The sequence below is a fragment of the Bacillus rossius genome, chromosome 17 (genome assembly GCF_032445375.1).
Source record: "Bacillus rossius redtenbacheri isolate Brsri chromosome 17, Brsri_v3, whole genome shotgun sequence".
Taxonomy (NCBI): domain Eukaryota; kingdom Metazoa; phylum Arthropoda; class Insecta; order Phasmatodea; family Bacillidae; genus Bacillus; species Bacillus rossius.
In genome coordinates this window covers 17,554,846-17,573,136 of record NC_086344.1, presented here as the reverse complement: position 1 = coordinate 17,573,136, position 18,291 = coordinate 17,554,846, and the positions used below count along the sequence as shown (strand labels likewise).

General features: G+C 41.0%; 1 protein-coding gene across 1 annotated transcript in view; it reads left to right on the top strand.

The window, feature by feature from the left end:
* The window catches only part of LOC134540951 (probable G-protein coupled receptor 179), a 247,960-nt gene extending 232,032 nt beyond the window's left edge, over positions 1-15,928 (top strand). Inside the window, exons 12-13 of the mRNA XM_063384039.1 lie at positions 9,081-9,101; positions 15,740-15,928. Of these exons, the coding sequence (XP_063240109.1) occupies positions 9,081-9,101; positions 15,740-15,928 (210 nt within the window). The remainder of the gene's footprint in view (positions 1-9,080; positions 9,102-15,739) is intronic.
* The last annotated feature ends 2,363 nt before the right edge of the window (positions 15,929-18,291 follow it).

Sequence of the window (18,291 nt, the reverse complement as noted above, 5' to 3'; positions counted from 1 at the left end):
AGGGGGATCTCGCTCTCTCTCCCATGGGGGTGCAACCCCTCTCCGCTAGGGGTGGTACACCCTCCAGATATCCTCCCTGTTCGCGGAACTCAGGGAGATCTCGCTCTTTCTCCCACGGGGGTGCAACCCCTCTCCACTAGGGGTGGCACATCCTCCAGATATCCTCCCTGTCCGCGGAACTCAGGGGGATCTCGCTCTCTCTCCCACGGAGTTACAACCCCTCTCCGCTAGGGGTGGTACACCCTCCAGATATCCTCCCTGTCCGCGGAACTTAGGGAGATCTCGCTCTTTCTCCCACGGGGGTGCAACCCATCTCCGCTAGGGATGGTACACCCTCCAGATATCCTCCCTGTCCGCGGAACTCAGGGGGATCTCGCACTCTCTCCCACGGGGGTGCAACCCCTCTCCGCTAGGGGTGGCACATCCTCCAGATATCTTCCCTGTCCGCGGAACTCAGGGGGATCTCGCTCTTTCTCCCACGGAGTTACAACCCCTCTCCGCTAGGGGTGGTACACCCTCCAGATATCCTCCCTGTCCGCGGAACTCAGGGAGATCTCGCTCTCTCTCCCACGGGGGTGCAACCCCTCTCCGCTAGGGGTGGTACACCCTCCAGATATCCTCCCTGTCCGCGGAACTCAGGGGGATCTCGCTCTCTCTCCCACGGGGGTGCAACCCCTCTCCGCTAGGGGTGGTACACCCTCCAGATATCCTCCCTGTCCGCGGAACTCAGGGAGATCTCGCTCTTTCTCCCACGGGGGTGCAACCCCTCTCCGCTAGGGGTGGCACATCCTCCAGATATCCTCCCTGTCCGCGGAACTCAGGGGGATCTCGCTCTCTCTCCCACGGAGTTACAACCCCTCTCCACTAGGGGTGGTACACCCTCCAGATATCCTCCCTGTCCGCGGAACTCAGGGAGATCTCGCTCTTTCTCCCACGGGAGTGCAACCCCTCTCCGCTAGGGGTGGTACACCCTCCAGATATCCTCCCTGTCCGCGGAACTCAGGGGGATCTCGCTCTCTCTCCCACGGGGGTGCAACCCCTCTCCACTAGGGGTAGTACACCCTCCAGATATCCTCCCTGTCCGCGGAACTCAGGGAGATCTCGCTCTCTCTCCCACGGGGGTGCAACCCCTCTCCGCTAGGGGTGGCACATCCTCCAGATATTGTCCCTGTCCGCGGAACTCAGGGGGATCTCGCACTCTCTCCCACGGGGGTGCAACCCCTCTCCGCTAGGGGTGGCACATCCTCCAGATATCCTCCCTGTCCGCGGAACTCAGGGGGATCTCGCTCTCTCTCCCACGGAGTTACAACCCCTCTCCGCTAGGGGTGGTACACCCTCCAGATATCCTCCCTGTCCGCCGAACTCAGGGAGATCTCGCTCTTTCTCCCACGGGGGTGCAACCCATCTCCGCTAGGGGTGATACACCATCCAGATATCCTCCCTGTCCGCGGAACTCAGGGGGATCTCGCTCTCTCTCCCACGGGGGTGCAACCCCTCTCCGCTAGGGGTAGTACACCCTCCAGATATCCTCCCTGTCCGCGGAACTCAGGGAGATCTCGCTCTCTCTCCCACGGGGGTGCAACCCCTCTCCGCTAGGGGTGGCACATCCTCCAGATATTGTCCCTGTCCGCGGAACTCAGGGGGATCTCGCTCTCTCTCCCACGGAGTTACAACCCCTCTCCGCTAGGGGTAGTACACCCTCCAGATATCCTCCCTGTCCGCGGAACTCAGGGAGATCTCGCTCTTTCTCCCACGGGAGTGCAACCCCTCTCCGCTAGGGGTGGTACACCCTCCAGATATCCTCCCTGTCCGCGGAACTCAGGGGGATCTCGCTCTTTCTCCCACGGGGGTGCAACCCCTCTCCGCTAGGGGTGGTACACCCTCCAGATATCCTCCCTGTCCGCGGAACTCAGGGGGATCTCGCTCTCTCTCCCACGGGGGTGCAACCCCTCTCCGCTAGGGGTGATACACCCTCCAGATATCCTCCCTGTCCGCGGAACTCAGGGGGATCTCGCTCTCTCTCCCACGGGGGTGCAACCCCTCTCCGCTAGGGGTGGCACATCCTCCAGATATCCTCCCTGTCCGCGGAACTCAGGGGGATCTCGCTCTTTCTCCCACGGGGGTGCAACCCCTCTCCGCTAGGGGTGGTACACCCTCCAGATATCCTCCCTGTCCGCGGAACTCAGGGGGATCTCGCTCTTTCTCCCACGGAGTTACAACCCCTCTCCGCTAGGGGTGGTACACCCTCCAGATATCCTCCCTGTCCGCGGAACTCAGGGAGATCTCGCTCTTTCTCCCACGGGGGTGCAACCCCTCTCCGCTAGGGGTGGTACACCCTCCAGATATCCTCCCTGTCCGCGGAACTCAGGGAGATCTCGCTCTTTCTCCCACGGGGGTGCAACCCCTCTCCGCTAGGGGTGGTACACCCTCCAGATATCCTCCCTGTCCGCGGAACTCAGGGGGATCTCGCTCTTTCTCCCACGGAGTTACAACCCCTCTCCTCTAGGGGTGGTACACCCTCCAGATATCCTCCCTGTCCGCGGAACTCAGGGAGATCTCGCTCTTTCTCCCACGGGGGTGCAACCCCTCTCCGCTAGGGGTGGTACACCCTCCAGATATCCTCCCTGTCCGCGGAACTCAGGGGGATCTCGCACTCTCTCCCACGGGGGTGCAACCCCTCTCCGCTAGGGGTGGTACACCCTCCAGATATCCTCCCTGTCCGCGGAACTCAGGGGGATCTCGCTCTCTCTCCCACGGGGGTGCAACCCCTCTCTGCTAGGGGTGGTACACCCTCCAGATATCCTCCCTGTCCGCGGAACTCAGGGGGATCTCGCACTCTCTCCCACGGGGGTGCAACCCCTCTCCGCTAGGGGTGGCACATCCTCCAGATATCCTCCCTGTCCGCGGAACTCAGGGGGATCTCGCTTTCTCTCCCACGGGGGTGCAACCCCTCTCCGCTAGGGGTGGTTCACCCTCCAGATATCCTCCCTGTCCGCGGAACTCAGGGGGTTTTCCAAGCCGACCAAGTCTAACTCCAGATTTCTACCTAAGAAACCTGGCAGGAAATTTTTAACGGTTTCTTTAATCAGTATTAAATTAAACACGGAAAAAATAACTAATGTAATTATTACTACAAGCATATATATATATATATATATATATATATATATATATATATATATATATACACACACACCTCGGCAGGGCCACTACAGGCTAAGAGAGGTAAATGTGTAGTTTGTTTGTTATCCTTCAACCCCCTTCTTCGAACAACCGCGTCTGTTATTGCTCTACATAGGTATAATTAGTGCGAGCGGATCCAACGTTTTTCAAGTTAATATATGAGGGGTATTATTTTAATAATGTACCTGTTTCGAAATAAAAGAGTATACTTTAATAAACAATTTTATTTTTAGATTAAAATCTGCAACTTAATCTCCGTATTTCCACAATTTCCACCAATATTAAGGCACTTATCATATCGCACAACCAGCTTTTGAATCCCATCTGCCGCCTGATTTAACAACTATTGCAGATAACGACAAATTTTTGCAAAAATCTTCAGTAACGACAGAAGGTCGCCCCACTTCGTTTTTCAGCATGAGCATTCGTGCGGTCATCTTTAAAAGCTCTAACCCATTTTCGTACCATTCCAACGGTCATAATGTTTTCTCCATATACTTCACTGATGTGACGATGAATTTCAGCCACTGTCCCGCCCTCAGCGATACGAAAACGAATCACAGCGCGTATTTCAAAGTCGACGGGATTCTCAATCGGCGGAGGCATTTCAAACACTCGCAAACAAACGTAAACACGATCGAATGTTTTCGTGATGACGTCTGTGGCTGGCCAACAGATGTAGCCACACAGTCCGCATGAGCTGAATGCCGACTGCAGCGCTGCAGCGGCTGAATTTCACAACGGTACTTACTTTTAAAAACACCCCTTTTATCATACATCTGTACCCTGGAGCCACGTTTGTGCAATTTTAACATTTAACCATAAACCTGACCCCCTTTTTGAGACACTTTCTAGTGGCACACAACACTAACATCTACGATATGTCAAACATTCACTTATTTTGGGGAAAAAATAGTTGGGTTTATTCGTGAGGTTCTATTTAAAATTCTTCAAATTGCTCTCATTTAAAATATTATTTATTATTTAACGTAGTGTCTGATGCCTCCGAAGTACATATGTATATTTATTTTTAGTGCAAGCCAATAGACTGTTTACAAAACAAGCTGGCACTTAGAAATTCAAAGTAAAGATGCAAACACAAGTTTAAATGCAGAAACACACACAAACTCTAAGGGAATATATATATAAAGATAAACATTTGTAAAAGTATATCTCCCTTTACTTTTTTTACTTAAATCATTCCTTATTTCTAGCCCCCTTCGTCTGATTTAGACCTTTATGAAAATTGACTGATGGTAGTTTTGTAACAAAATAATTTTCCCGTAAAAAAATCGAACCTGAATATTCTTGCTTTTTGAGTTATTTCCCAAACATTCTCTAAGCAAACGTTGCAATACTTCAAGTAGTTTACCGGTAGTTTACACTTTTAACGAGTGATTAGGTATGGTACGTTACGAATATTGTAAAATCCTGATAATGGTTTGGTATGCTACAAATGAAATACTTTAAAATGGTGCGGTAACGGTAAACTACTCGACGTATTATTTTTTTTACGTGAGATATCCTCTGAACCAGAATTACCGACAGAGATACATATTGTTATGATTTATAATGTGGGGAGAACTGGGTCCATAAGGAAAAGCCCAATTATTTTTTTATTACAGTTTTATTGATTTATAATATTTACATTAATAATAAATAACTTTACTTAAAAATGTCCGATATCAAATCAATGGCACCTTAAAAATGTTTATCCTCAAGTCACTCAATGTCTGTCAAGTTCCGCAGTTCGCACTCCTCACTGGAGCTAGGCTCAACAGTGGTTCGCCCCTCACCGCGCGCCTGTCCACACACACAGTCTTGCGCCACTCAGTCGCCGCACTCTCACGATCCAGTTGAACTACACGTCGCGCCACTCTTAGGCAGGGTCTGACACCCTCTTCGCCGATGTCGCACTCCCCTTCGGTCGCGGAACTTTCGAACTCCAAAACTTGCTCGGAATCCGCTCGGAACTCCGGCAGAAGCCAGCATCGCTGCTCAAGTACTGGTGGGTAGTCTTTCCAGAACTGACGAGAGCGTCTGTTGAGGAGTCGCGTCATCACGGGACGACCCGACGCCCGAACAGTCCAGAAAAGCAGCGTCAATATGCGCCACTCCGCGCGGCGGGCCCGCGGAATTCCCAAAGCCGCTCAGCAAGATTTGCACAATGAGGGTTGGGTGGAAGGGAGATGGTGATGATCCTTAGTAATCCGGCCAGGCACGCGTTGGCATGCCTTACGTCAGTGTACGTCACGTGACGTGGCGTGACGTCAGTGGCCGTGCAGGGCCGCCAGCCAGCTCCGAACCTGGCGCGTGTCGCGGTCCTGTCTGCGTTCGTAACAATATATTTGTTTCATGTAACAGTCTGGGAGAAAATTGTACAAAATTATGGCAGTAATCATGCACGTGAAAAGTTATATGAATGTGCATGTACAACATTTTGATTTGATGATGGTTTTAGTGCCGTGGTAAGACCATACTAGTTAGAAAATTTCCAGTAACCCCGTCATTATAACGACTACAAGAGGTTGCCTTGTCTCTCTCCGAGATCTAGTTAAAAAAAGGGCGATTCTGCAAGCTGTCGCAGGAAGTTTGAAGTCTGAACTTGGGCGTGCGCGATTAAAAATTACCTGTCTCTAACACCCTGCACCCTTGTCGCAAGTGAGATCGCACGTTTTGAAATGCATTTTTTTTTTTTGCAGATTGAACACAAATAGTCATGTAAAATTACAGATATTTCTAAATTTGTTAATTACATGAACACAACTGTATCACTAAAACAATAGTGTTTGCGGTAATGCTGGGTTTTGATTCTTACCCAGAAATTTATGTTTTGTGTTTTTCCAGTACCTCCTATAATTAAAGTTATTTGTAAACCATTCCCTAAATAGCTTCCCAGTGTTAATTGCGCACATTAATAAGCATGGCAGAACAAAACTAAGTCAATTTTTTAAATATTCAATTATTTTTTCTGTGGTTTAAAAACATTATGCTTGAATGAAAAATCAATTAAAATATAAAACTATGCACCAATTTCCGTAAGAAATACTTAGTATTATCTCGCAAAAAGCATTTTATATATGCAAAAATAATCATAGCCATGATTTGTACAAATTTACCATATCTTCCTTGTAGTAATACATACAATTTCTTAGCAACTGATTTTTAAATTTTTTTTAAAGCACAGAAAATGTTTTTATGTTTGGAAAATTATTTCAAGGCCCTTGTTATTTAGGAACACGGGAAATACGAGATGTCCGTCTCTATGCTGCTCAGATTTGCAGCAGATAACAAAAAATATGAATTCAAGCTGGGGAAGAACTGATGCTGTTTCTTGCGTCCTCGCACTTGACTGCTGTCGTGGGAGCACCCGGACACAATGCCCAGACCGTTCATCCGGGGGGTGGGGGAAGTCTATGATTCACTAACCTGGCGACCAGTCCCCAAACATAACTAAAGTTCGCCGCTCACTCCAGAAACTTCGCGAATGGAAAAAAGATAAAACAAATATATTTTTTTGCTAATATTTCGTACATTTTCGCGATTTAAGAATTTTTTGAAAGTCACTAAACTAACCCAACAAAACTGTCGTATTAGTTGAAGTAGCTTGGCTTCTGGGTTGTAGCCGTGTCCTTGGCGAATAATTCACCGACGTTTCGGTCGACATAGCAGTCGCGATCATCAGGGAACAGTTACCTACTGTCCTACTTTAACAGTAGGTAACTGCTCCCTCATGATGGCGACTGCGATGTCGACCGAAACGTCGGTGTATTATTCGCCAAGGACACGGCTACAACCCAGAAGCCAAGCTACTTCAGACAATGGCCGTGAAAGCCTGCGAACATTAATATTACAAAAGGACTTATGTAAAAAGTTACTAATTTACACACTAGTTAAAATTAAGAAATCTAATTATTTTACTGCCTACCAGTGCTATGCCAACCCTAGGTAAACAAAAGGTGCAGGAAAAGTGGCGAAATAAAACACTAACGGTAAATAAATTAAATTAAATAGCCAACAAAGGATTTATACCTATACAAACAAGGGAAACTGAAATACGTTAAAATTTAACACAACAGCATTAAACAACAAAGAAAAAATATGCCCGTGGCATGACGATGCCACATTAGGAAGTTTTCCTTTGGCTTGGTGGACTTTGTTCGGCCATCCGACACAGATGGGAACACCGTGGTTACACATTTCCAAATGCCGTATACCGAGAGCTAAGTTGTTACGTCTCAAAAATTCTGGGTTGCTGACAATAACTTGTATCTTGCAAACTGAATGTGACTCTGCTTGCTTACTTCTAATTTTCTACCTTCCTCCAAAGTTTTAAAAATAATTTTCCCAGAAAGATGTTGTGGTCTAGTTCTTCCCCTACAGAGTTGTAATAAAAATATATTTGAAGTAGAATCATAAACAACAGCAGGTTAACAATAATAGCTGTTACCAAAATTTAAAATTTTCAAATTTTGTGAAGCCGGTGTTACGATAGGCCGTTGACTGTTCAACATACGTCCTCCGTCACTTAAGATTCAATCATTGCTAGAGACCTGTAAAATTCGCGGATTCATTTCGCGATAGGATAGAATCCAAATACTTTTGACATTATTTTGCTTCAGTTATTGGGCCACAGTTTATCTGAAGGACTCTCGGCCAATGAAAAATCTTTAACAGAAGAATTAGCGAATCACGATCATTCCAGTCAACAGGTGTTTACGAGTCGGTAACCAATCAGCAAATGTAATTTGCACGAGTGCGTAGAGGATCATGGAGTCTATCCTTTAGGGATTTGAAATCGCGAAATTTTACAGGTCTCTAGTCATTGCCATGCAGAATAATTTTCCAGATCAGTGCTGCCAACAATCCATGTTATTCTCTGGAGATTTACATCACTGATATTTGCTTCATATTTCGTGTTCCTGGTCGAAATGTAATAACACATACTCGGCAATATTCAGTAAAGATTTAATAGTTTTGACGTCGGTTTTAACAGTCGCATTGGAACTACGCAAAACATCTGAACGAACAGATACAGACTTCACAGGCTTGTATTTTCCCGTCAAATGACTGACAGGCGCAACCAAACCACAGGTCTAGATATGATACACCCGTACATCCGTAAAAAGTATGTGCTGGCAAAACTTTTGACGGATGAACAGATGAAAGTTTTCAAGCCCTCTGATTGGCTGCAGCTCACGTCATCGACGGAAGGAGGTTATGTGTTTTTTGTAATGCCAACCCACGTAACAATCTTGGTTATGTTGCCCAAACTTTTGTTTACAAGTGTACTAACTTCGGACAACTTAGACAGTCTGCGTAAAAAGCCTACTCTTGACAACTTGTGATTTAAAGAGCTTTCTTTTTTTTTACAATTGTTCATACCTTTGCTAAAAGGGCCCTATTTTACACCCAGACAAGTTGTCAAATAACTTAGAATATAAGTGCTACCATTGGAAGTCTAAGTTGACAGGTAATGTTAAAAGTTAGTTTCCACTGATGACTACCCTTCAAAAATAATATATTAATGTTCTAAAAACTTTTTTTTAATAAATTGATAATTTTTCTTGTAAATTTGAATGTATTTAATAATTTTTTGGAATATTGGAAATCAATTTTCTGTTGAAAGTCATCCTGATTCCCAAAATACTGCCATTCCCTGCCAAATTCTTGAATTTATAATAATACGTTTTCATGTTAATAACGATGATGAATTCCATCGTTTTATCATTAAGTCGTGAAAATGTAGACTTCATTTTATTTCATTCGTTTATCTTTCACAGCAAAATAAATCATCTTATGAGAACAAACAGTTCAGTTTATTTCGAAACTCTATGAGATTTTGTGAACTATGTTTCAAACAAATGACGAGTATTTGTGTCTGTTCATTGCCGCAGAAGAAAGGAAGTAGGGATAAGGTAATTGAAAAACCTAAAGGAGAAAATAACCTTTTCTTGTATGTTTACAATGCATGGTTTTCCTCCTTGCCCTTTCTTAATTGGAAGAATATTTTAATTGAAGAAAATTTAGCATGCATATATTGTTAACTTAAGTGAATATAACTATTTTCAACCTTTTCGGTAGTGATAAAGAGCATGATTTTATACTACCACATAAAGCATGTCGAATATGAGCTTAGTTTTTCTTATTTCTTGTTAATAATAACTAAGCTAGGCTATACTTGTGTGATTCTATTTGAACTCAGTTTTGTATTTAAAGGCAGGGAATGACTAAACAGTCTGAAAGCATTCTTATAACTTCTTTCAGCGTGTTAAATAATACCTGTTGAACCAAATTCAGATCCTTTTTATAATGCTTTCTTCTTAAAACTTTTCATACTCAACCGTATATTTATACATACTATACATAATTAGAAAAATGAAACATGAGTAAATGTGATACGAAATGATTTTATTGTAAGCAAGAACGTACCAATTTTTAAATTAGAAACCCAAAGCTTTGTCAGATATAGTTTTTTCAGATATAATTTCTAGTATATATAGTTCTTTTTATCTGGGTGTTAAATAATACATGTTGAACCAAATTCAGATTCTTTTTATATGCTTTCTTCTTAAAAGTTTTCATAATCAACAGTATTTTTATATATACTATACATACGAAGAAAAATTAAACATAAGTAAACGTGATACGAAGTCATTCTATTGTAAGCAAGAACGTACCAATTTTTAAATTAGAAATCTAAAGGTTTTTCAGATATAGTTTCAATATGATTTAAATGAATAATCTTTAAGTATTTATATTAAAATTTCACTTATAAAATTTAAAGGGTTAAAAAAGTAACGAAAGTCACGAAAAGGCGGCTGTTAATTTAAGAATATGACTTCTGGCATCGTCGATTATTTCGAAACATTTCGTGATTTTCGTTACTAGTCATCCAGTTGCATGACTTTCTAAATCTGAAAAAACACCCTGTTATTACCCTAAAGAACACACACAGAAATCATCATATTAGTTAAGGACTACGATACTGAGCTAACTACAAATAAATATGACATTACACTGACAGACATCGTTATAACTTAAATATTGTTTATGAGTGTACAGCTGTCATCAAAAGTTTAAAACCATCAGTAAATTTTATGTTATAATATTTTGGTAATAAATGTCTAAAAAGTTTTGAAAAATAACTTCTACCTGGGAAAAAATTTCTAGAATTGTTAATTTAGTGTCGTGTAATCATTTATAGTATGATTAATTTTAATAAATTAATGTACCCACAAATTTAGAAACAAATTATTATTACCTTATATTTACTAAATGTTTAACATTTTGGTGGAACCTGTATACGATCACAAAAAATAATTCTTACGTCGCAACCACCCAGAATACATACTATTTCTAAAACTATTTCTAAGTTATATTTTGTTTTTGGTCTAGTTTTTATCAAAACTTTAGCAAGTTGCATCAAAATTATTTCAATGTAGTATATATCAACTGTCTGTTATAGCAGGAATATTGAACTTTGTTGCATACTACTGCGTGTTCCGAAATATTTAGATCATCTATTACTAATATCCATCTTCATTATAATTATTTTACTAAAAATCGATTTCAGCTGAATGTTATGAAATTGTATATTAAGAAAGTAGTGACTACCAAAATGTTTATAACTTACAGGATATGACAGTGTCACCAACAATTTGACAAAATATATATTTTTTTCTGTCATAAAATAATTATTTACCGATTTGTACCTTAGCTGCACGAAGATTCCGATGGTTCTTACAAAAAAGTGGTTAGAATTTTATTTTTAATGTAGCATGCTCAAGTTATTAATTGCCTGGCTTTTTTCCTTATAAATCATTAGATTAAACGCGTCCTTTGCCACAACAAATGGTTCATTGGAACATAACAAATATATTTTTTTATTATAGGCTACTTAAAATTTAACAAAATTTTGTTTGACATATTTATTTACAGTGAAATCAAGCTTTAATTTTATTTAAAATAGTGTGATAATTTTCTTAATTGCAAAGTAAGATAGTATTAGTATATTTTTGTTAAGTCCGGGCCAAGGATTCACCAGGTGGTGCCAACCGCCATATTGGATTGTGACGTAATAGTGGCCATCTTGGATGACCTTGAACGTGATCTTTACCATAACCTTGACCCTGGCCGCCATATCGGATGACCTTGAATTCTGCAGCAATTTGGATTTTACCATTTTGTTTTCTAGAACTTTTCACCGTTTTGGATTTAGTGACTTTGAAAATCTGTAATCACTATCCAAAAAGTGAGAAAAAAATTAAGTTTAATAAATAGTATTTAATTTAATTTTAATAAAAACGCACTTACATTATACCTTCAAGTATTTGGTTCGATCCCATCAAGGTTATATGATTAAAATTAGCGACAACCCCTTCCTAATGGGGCAGCAGCAGACTGATCCCCAACACTTTGACCAAGGCATATATTACTTCAGTATTACGTCATGGCAGCTATCTTGGATCCACCATCTGCTAGAGTGTGATGCTGAAATAGTGGTTTAATTTTTATCCGCTAGTGTGCAGTAGTGTCAATCACTATGTCATACAGTCCGCTATCTTCTCGGGCATCTTGGCTATCACAATGAAAATCTTTAATTAATATAAATATATAATATTCAGGAAAAATCCTAAAACCATTTTTAAAAATGACTATTAATATATTTATAAATATTATCATTTTAAGTACATACTTCATAGTTCAGTGTGAAAGTTAAAATTTAGGGTCAAAAAGTATATTTAATTAAATATATTTATTTAATATTATACCATTTTAATTAAGTTTCTAGGTGCAAGGAATCAAACCTCACATTAAAAAATTTCAATTTATTATTTAAAGTATATTTTACCACAAGTCAAGCACACATTGGCCCTTTAGCAGTTATTGATATCTTCAATCTTCCTGGAGTGCAAAACAAGTTCTTTACATTTAGTAACATGTCCTTTCAGGGCAGTCTCACGTGGCAGTTTATCACCACATGTGTCACACAGCTGAGAGTTATCTCTTTCGTTTAAAGAGCAGTGATATATTTCATGATGGCATGCACTTATCATGAGGGAAAATGTCTTGCAATTTTCCATGGTGTATAAACTGCCGACAACACATATTGCATTGATATCAAACATGTTCAGAGTAACTACATTCACGAAGATTCAAGTTCACAATGTTGTCACAGAATTTACAATCTGATTCTTGCTTGCACATTACTGGCCTCGTGCATATTTAATCATGTAAATTGACGGTTGTTTGGTAACCAAATACTTTGTTACATTTGATGCATTTTCATAGTGTTCTTTTTTTTTCACTCTTTTGGCATCCGCTATTTCCATGCCTGTGAGAATAAGATGCTGAGGTAAAGTAATTTCTACATTGGCGATTTCGATGCACGAAAGATGTCGCTGTACCTCCAGTGGTCTTCGCTGGTGGATTTACCAAAGCTGTTGTCATTGAAGCCTCCAAAGTCTCCTCAGCTGAAGATATTCCAGAGTTAAAGTGTCCTCCCGTCGATGGAACTGCGCCTGCTATATCTCGTGTGATGCAGCTACCACCAGGATTTCCGAGGTCGTCGGCATGGTTGCATTCGAAATCTCCGACGACGATGGTATAAATTTCATCAAGTTCCTTCAAGTCATCATCGTCGCTACCATTAGGGTCCCGTTCTGCCGATGACACACCTTCCATCAAGCTACACAATTATGATTCTACAAAGCTAATCCACACACACAATCAAATCCACAGGTAAACTTTGTAACCCACCTTTGAACTTCACTTGTATGCTCGTGGTTGCTGGTATCATGCGTGAATCAAAACAACTATCTTTTTTTCATAAATTTGATTATATAGTTTTTCAAGTGAATGGTTTTAAGAATGCCCAATAAGGTTCTAACATTGCTCCAATAGGTCACATTTGGCTCCAACTAACTCCATTTGCATTTGGCTCCAATGGCTCCAACTAGCTGCAATGGCTCCAGTTGGCTGTAATTCGTTCCCACAAGCTCCAAATGCATTTGACACCAACTGGCTCAAATTGCTTCAACTGACTCCAACTAGATCCAATAGCTTCAAATGACTGCATTGACTCTAAATGGCTGTTAACAGGCGCATGCAGGTTATACAAGTAATTCATTGTCCATAGCCTACCCCTCTTAGTTCACGTAGTCCACTTTCTTACGTTTCTTTGGTGATAAATAAATGTTTTACATGTTTCGAAGAAATTATAAGTCTTGATATGTAGACCAATATGTTCGGATTTTTTTTTGACGACGAGAAATAAATATTTCCTGCTACCGTCAGATTCCTTACATGATTATTATTAATATTTTTTTAAAAAATTGTTAATGTCTTCATCACTATCACCAGCCCCAATGTAACAGTCAACTTCTTCATGACTGAGATCATTCCATAATCAGTATCCTTTTTTATTTTAACGCATCGTTTCCATCAATTAGATCTCACAGTTCCATCATAGTATCCGATCTTGTCAGCTACAGGTACTTTTATATCGTTCTTATGTTAGTGGAGACGAATAGAATTTTTTTTTTTTTCCATGGAGGTGTAATATACTTCTTCCTCTGTCTTTTTAATACACATTCACCCGCTTAGAATCAGCTTTTTCACCATCTTCAAGATCATTATTTTCGTCTAATAATTTGCCTTCATTCCACTTCCTTGATGTTTTATCCCTATCCTCGTTTTTTTCCCCATTTTTTTCCCACATTTCTTGCTATGTTTATTCAAGAAATATCTTCGACCATACGATTTCTGGCACTGGCTGCAGCTAAATTATTTTTGGTAAGGACCCAAAATACACTCGTTCCACTCATTATGCTTACCATTCTTTCATAAGGTAGCTAATCTCATTGCTGCAGTACCTACAACGGTGGTCTTTTGATAACACTGCAGACATCGATCTGGAACCCATAAAACCTTTGCGGCTTTTGTCATATGCTTCCTGCAAGCTTATAAAGAAATAAAATACTTAAATAAGAATTTAAATAATCCATACGCGAGAGATAATTTTCCGTTTTGAACATTCATGCCTAAGTAGTTCTGCTTTTCACCAATCGACATCGCATAATAGAATGGCTAAGAGAGAGAGAGGTCGTGCTTTAAAAAGAAATATCTGAGTCCTAGCATCAGTTACCTTGTATAATAATGTAAGTATCAAACATTCATAGTTCGTTGTGTTGTACAGGCAGTCGCTCCTTATTGTGGGATGCGGGATGCTCTCTTAAGGTCGCAAGATGAGGTTTTCGCTATAAATCAAGGGGACGATAAATCACCTTGCATGATAGTGTTTCTCAGCTGTAATTAGCATAGTTACCACGTGAATAATGTATATGTTTGTTTCGAGTGGCCACCTGATTAAAATATTCAAAAGTTATGATTTGGTTACATTTATTCAGGACCAAAAAACTCTGAAAATATCTCAAGTGTGATATCGACAAAAAAATATCCATGGAGAACTGATTGCTCAGTAATAACTAGAAGCATGCTGAGAAAAACAAAAATAAGTATTTCAAGAATAACCAAAACGAAACGCAAAAAAAAAAAAATCTGAAGTCTTGCACAAATAATCATGAGCACACTGAGACATTGAACTGTCATATTGCAAAATATCCTCTGTAAATAAATTTTTTATGCCTTTGCTTGCATATATATTTATACTTTAAATTATACATATGATTTATACCTACTTAAATAATGCTCAACATATATATAAGATTTATCCATATATATTGGTTTAAATCATAAGCATACTATATTTAAAAAAGGTTTATATGTAATTTTCACAATCCAAGAATGCAGTCGGCACCAAAGGCACCGTCTGACGAATCCTGTGGTCGGACATACCAAATATTCTACTAATAATTAACAATATTTTTTTACAATTACAAAACACATGCTTAATTTAATTTATTGCATATTATGCCATCTCTATCATTTACACCGTCATATAATTTAACTACATATAAATGAATCATTAATTTTTCCTTTAAAAATGTAGATTTTTTAAACATTCCTTAAGCAATCACTTTTTTTAAAATTTTAATGTAAATTATATCAAGTATATGTTCGTGGATAAGTAGTTATTCTTAGACTCAATTTAATAAAGATCAAAAAATCTTCATGCCACCCCTAACATCCCCAAAGAATAGCATTAAAAAAAAAGGCCAATCTTAATTTTTAATGTGAATTATTTAAGATTTATGGAACAATTCACAATTTATAATTTTTGGGAATGTGGAAATCTTATACGTGGATTCAATAAAAAAAAATCCATAATTTGCAAACTTAGGTTAGGAACTCAAATAAATGTATATTTAAATTCAATTTATTTAGAATATATTATACAAATTACAAGTTTAATTTAAATTTAAACGTATTAATGTTAAATTAATTAAATCCAAATAAAGCACATAACTGTATACTATACTATAAAGCTTGCCAGCTCACAGTCGCCGGCCAGTGACTCGGAGTGGTGAGCCGTGTTGTTTCAGACGGGTTAAGGCAGTCGTCGTCAGACACGTGTCGCTGGTGGTGTCGACAGGCGCTGCACCACCGCCACCAGAGCCGCTCCGTGCGCCACCCGCACGACCACGAGCCGGGGGAGGGGGAGGTGTCCCGCACGCCCGAGGACTCGGTGTGCAGTGTCGAAGGCCCCAGCGCCATCTACAACGACGGGCCCTCCACCTACAGCGAGCTGGGCGCGCCCTACCGCGCGCCGCACAAGCAATGATACAGTCCTCTGCGCGACGTAACCGTCATCATACGTCCGCGCCACCACGAGTGGTTCTAGTCGCCGACCACCCGTCGGACCTCCTCCCTGCTGAGCGACCTCGTGACCCCTCTCGCCTCTCGTCGCTCGCGATGTGTCTGTTGTGAACCAAGACGTCACCCACCGTCCCTCCCGAGACTTGCCGAAAAGCCCCCAGCTCTTTATCGACCGTGACTCCAGATGTTAGCTGATCCTCCCACGACTATTTTCCCCTGAAACATGACAGTTGTGGCATCAGACGTTACCTGACCGTCTGCAAACTTGCCGATAACTCCGTATTTTATCACATATCTTTGTGACCTCAGATGTAACCCAACCCTTTGCCGCAGCAACCCCATGCTCCAACATATTATCGCCCATGACGTGTATGTTGTGACACTAGACACTATCCGAACTTCCCCGAACTCTCCCATAGTCCTCACCTCTTCATCACCTGTGATGTGTCACTTGTGACCCTAGACGTTATCAGACCCTCTCCAAACTAACCCATAACTCCCACCTCTTCATCATCCACGAAGTTTCTGTTGTCACCCAGATTGTGGCCTGACCCTCCCTATACTTTCCGATAGCCCTAAACTCTTACCACCTGTGACATATCTGTTGTAACATCAGATTTTAAACTAATATTCCCCCAACTCGCCCATTGTTTCCAACTATTATCACATGCGACATGCAAGTTGTGACCCAGAATGTTATTAAATCCTTCACCACAGCAATCCCATACCCTAAACTCTTATTGCCAGTGACATATCTGTTGTGACTCAGACATTACCCATCCCTTCCCATACTTGTCGATTGCCCTCACCTCTTACACCTGCGACATGTCTGTTGTGACCTGACCAAGTTATTCACCTCTCTCCCAACAACTTGCCTATAACCCCCACACATCTCGCCTGCAACAATTCTGCATATGCGAAACTCTAAAAATTAAATATTATTAACCTACACATCACAGCCAAACGTTCATAGTGTCTATGGAAATGCATGAGAACTCACCCTCTGTTGGTGAGGGACGGCCATTTAAGCGTGAGAGTTAAGAGTTTGCATTTGCTGTTGTATGCGCTGATTTAAAAACACGCCAGTCTCACCTGAGTTCTGTAAAACACTAGGAACCCACCACTAACCAACTAACAAATACAACACTGTGATGCTATCATGGATGTGGACTTGTTGCATGCTTCTTGTGAAACTTTCCTCAAGATTGTAAGCGTTCGTGGCCAGAGTCCATAACTACTTCTTGGCTTCTGAGCTGAGGCTACATCTGTAATGATGGCCTGTCTGATGTTTCGGAACACCTTGTTACAGCCATCTTCAAGGAAAATTAACAAGTAAAGCCTGCTGTAATGTCACAGTACTGTTACGAGTGAGAAAAACAGATCAGAAAGTATAGCCCAATAAATTAACTAATAATAACACTTAATTATATTACATCTTAAATGTATGTACGAAAATTTAATCGCTCTTTCATTAAGTCCACAATTTACTATCCCTACTAATTTGAACATGGGAAAGTAAAGCACCCAGCTCATCTCACTCGCATCCATGTTAAGGATACATTGACCATTCCAATTGGGGTAGGCGGGTATGCAGCTAGAACACAGTGCTTCCTTGAGGTTCTAAAGCCTGTCTCACACCCGAAAGTCCAAAAAAGGTATTTTTTTTCTTCAATCAGGTGATTTAGTTGTCTGGCAATAGCTCAAAACCCAGGAAAGGCAGGCCAATAGTAGGTACAAAGCCCTAAGAAACTTCTTAACTCATATTAATTATAATATATAATATACTAAGACCACTACTTGACAGACTGGATCTTCTCAGGGTCTAATCGTACTCCATCCTACAATACCACACGCCCTAGAATATTACCTAGTGTTGGAACGAGAAGCACTTCTTAAGGATTAACTGGAGTTATATGACAAAGCCAGTTTAAAACTTCCTTTAGATTTATAGATGCTCCTTCATAGTATTTACCACCACATTAAGCATGTTTTTCAAGTCAAACCATGTAACATAAATTCCATGAATCTTTCAAAAGTTGCGAATGAATTACATATTTCAAATGGCTGCACAGTGAACTGGAACAATCCACTTCTTGATGAGTCCTCTTTTTTATTCTGGGCGAAACTCCGCTTGTCAGTAACCACTCTTCAAGTCCGGGGTTGAGACCCACTTAATGCCAGCAGTTGGGTTGAGAGTGTCATTAATATTATCCTCTTTGGTCATGTTATCCAGCTTCTTTTATTCTCACAGAACCTCAGTTTGACATCCTTGTTGCTACAAGAATGACTACGAATGACCAGGGACTCGCTGATGGTTCTATTACCAAA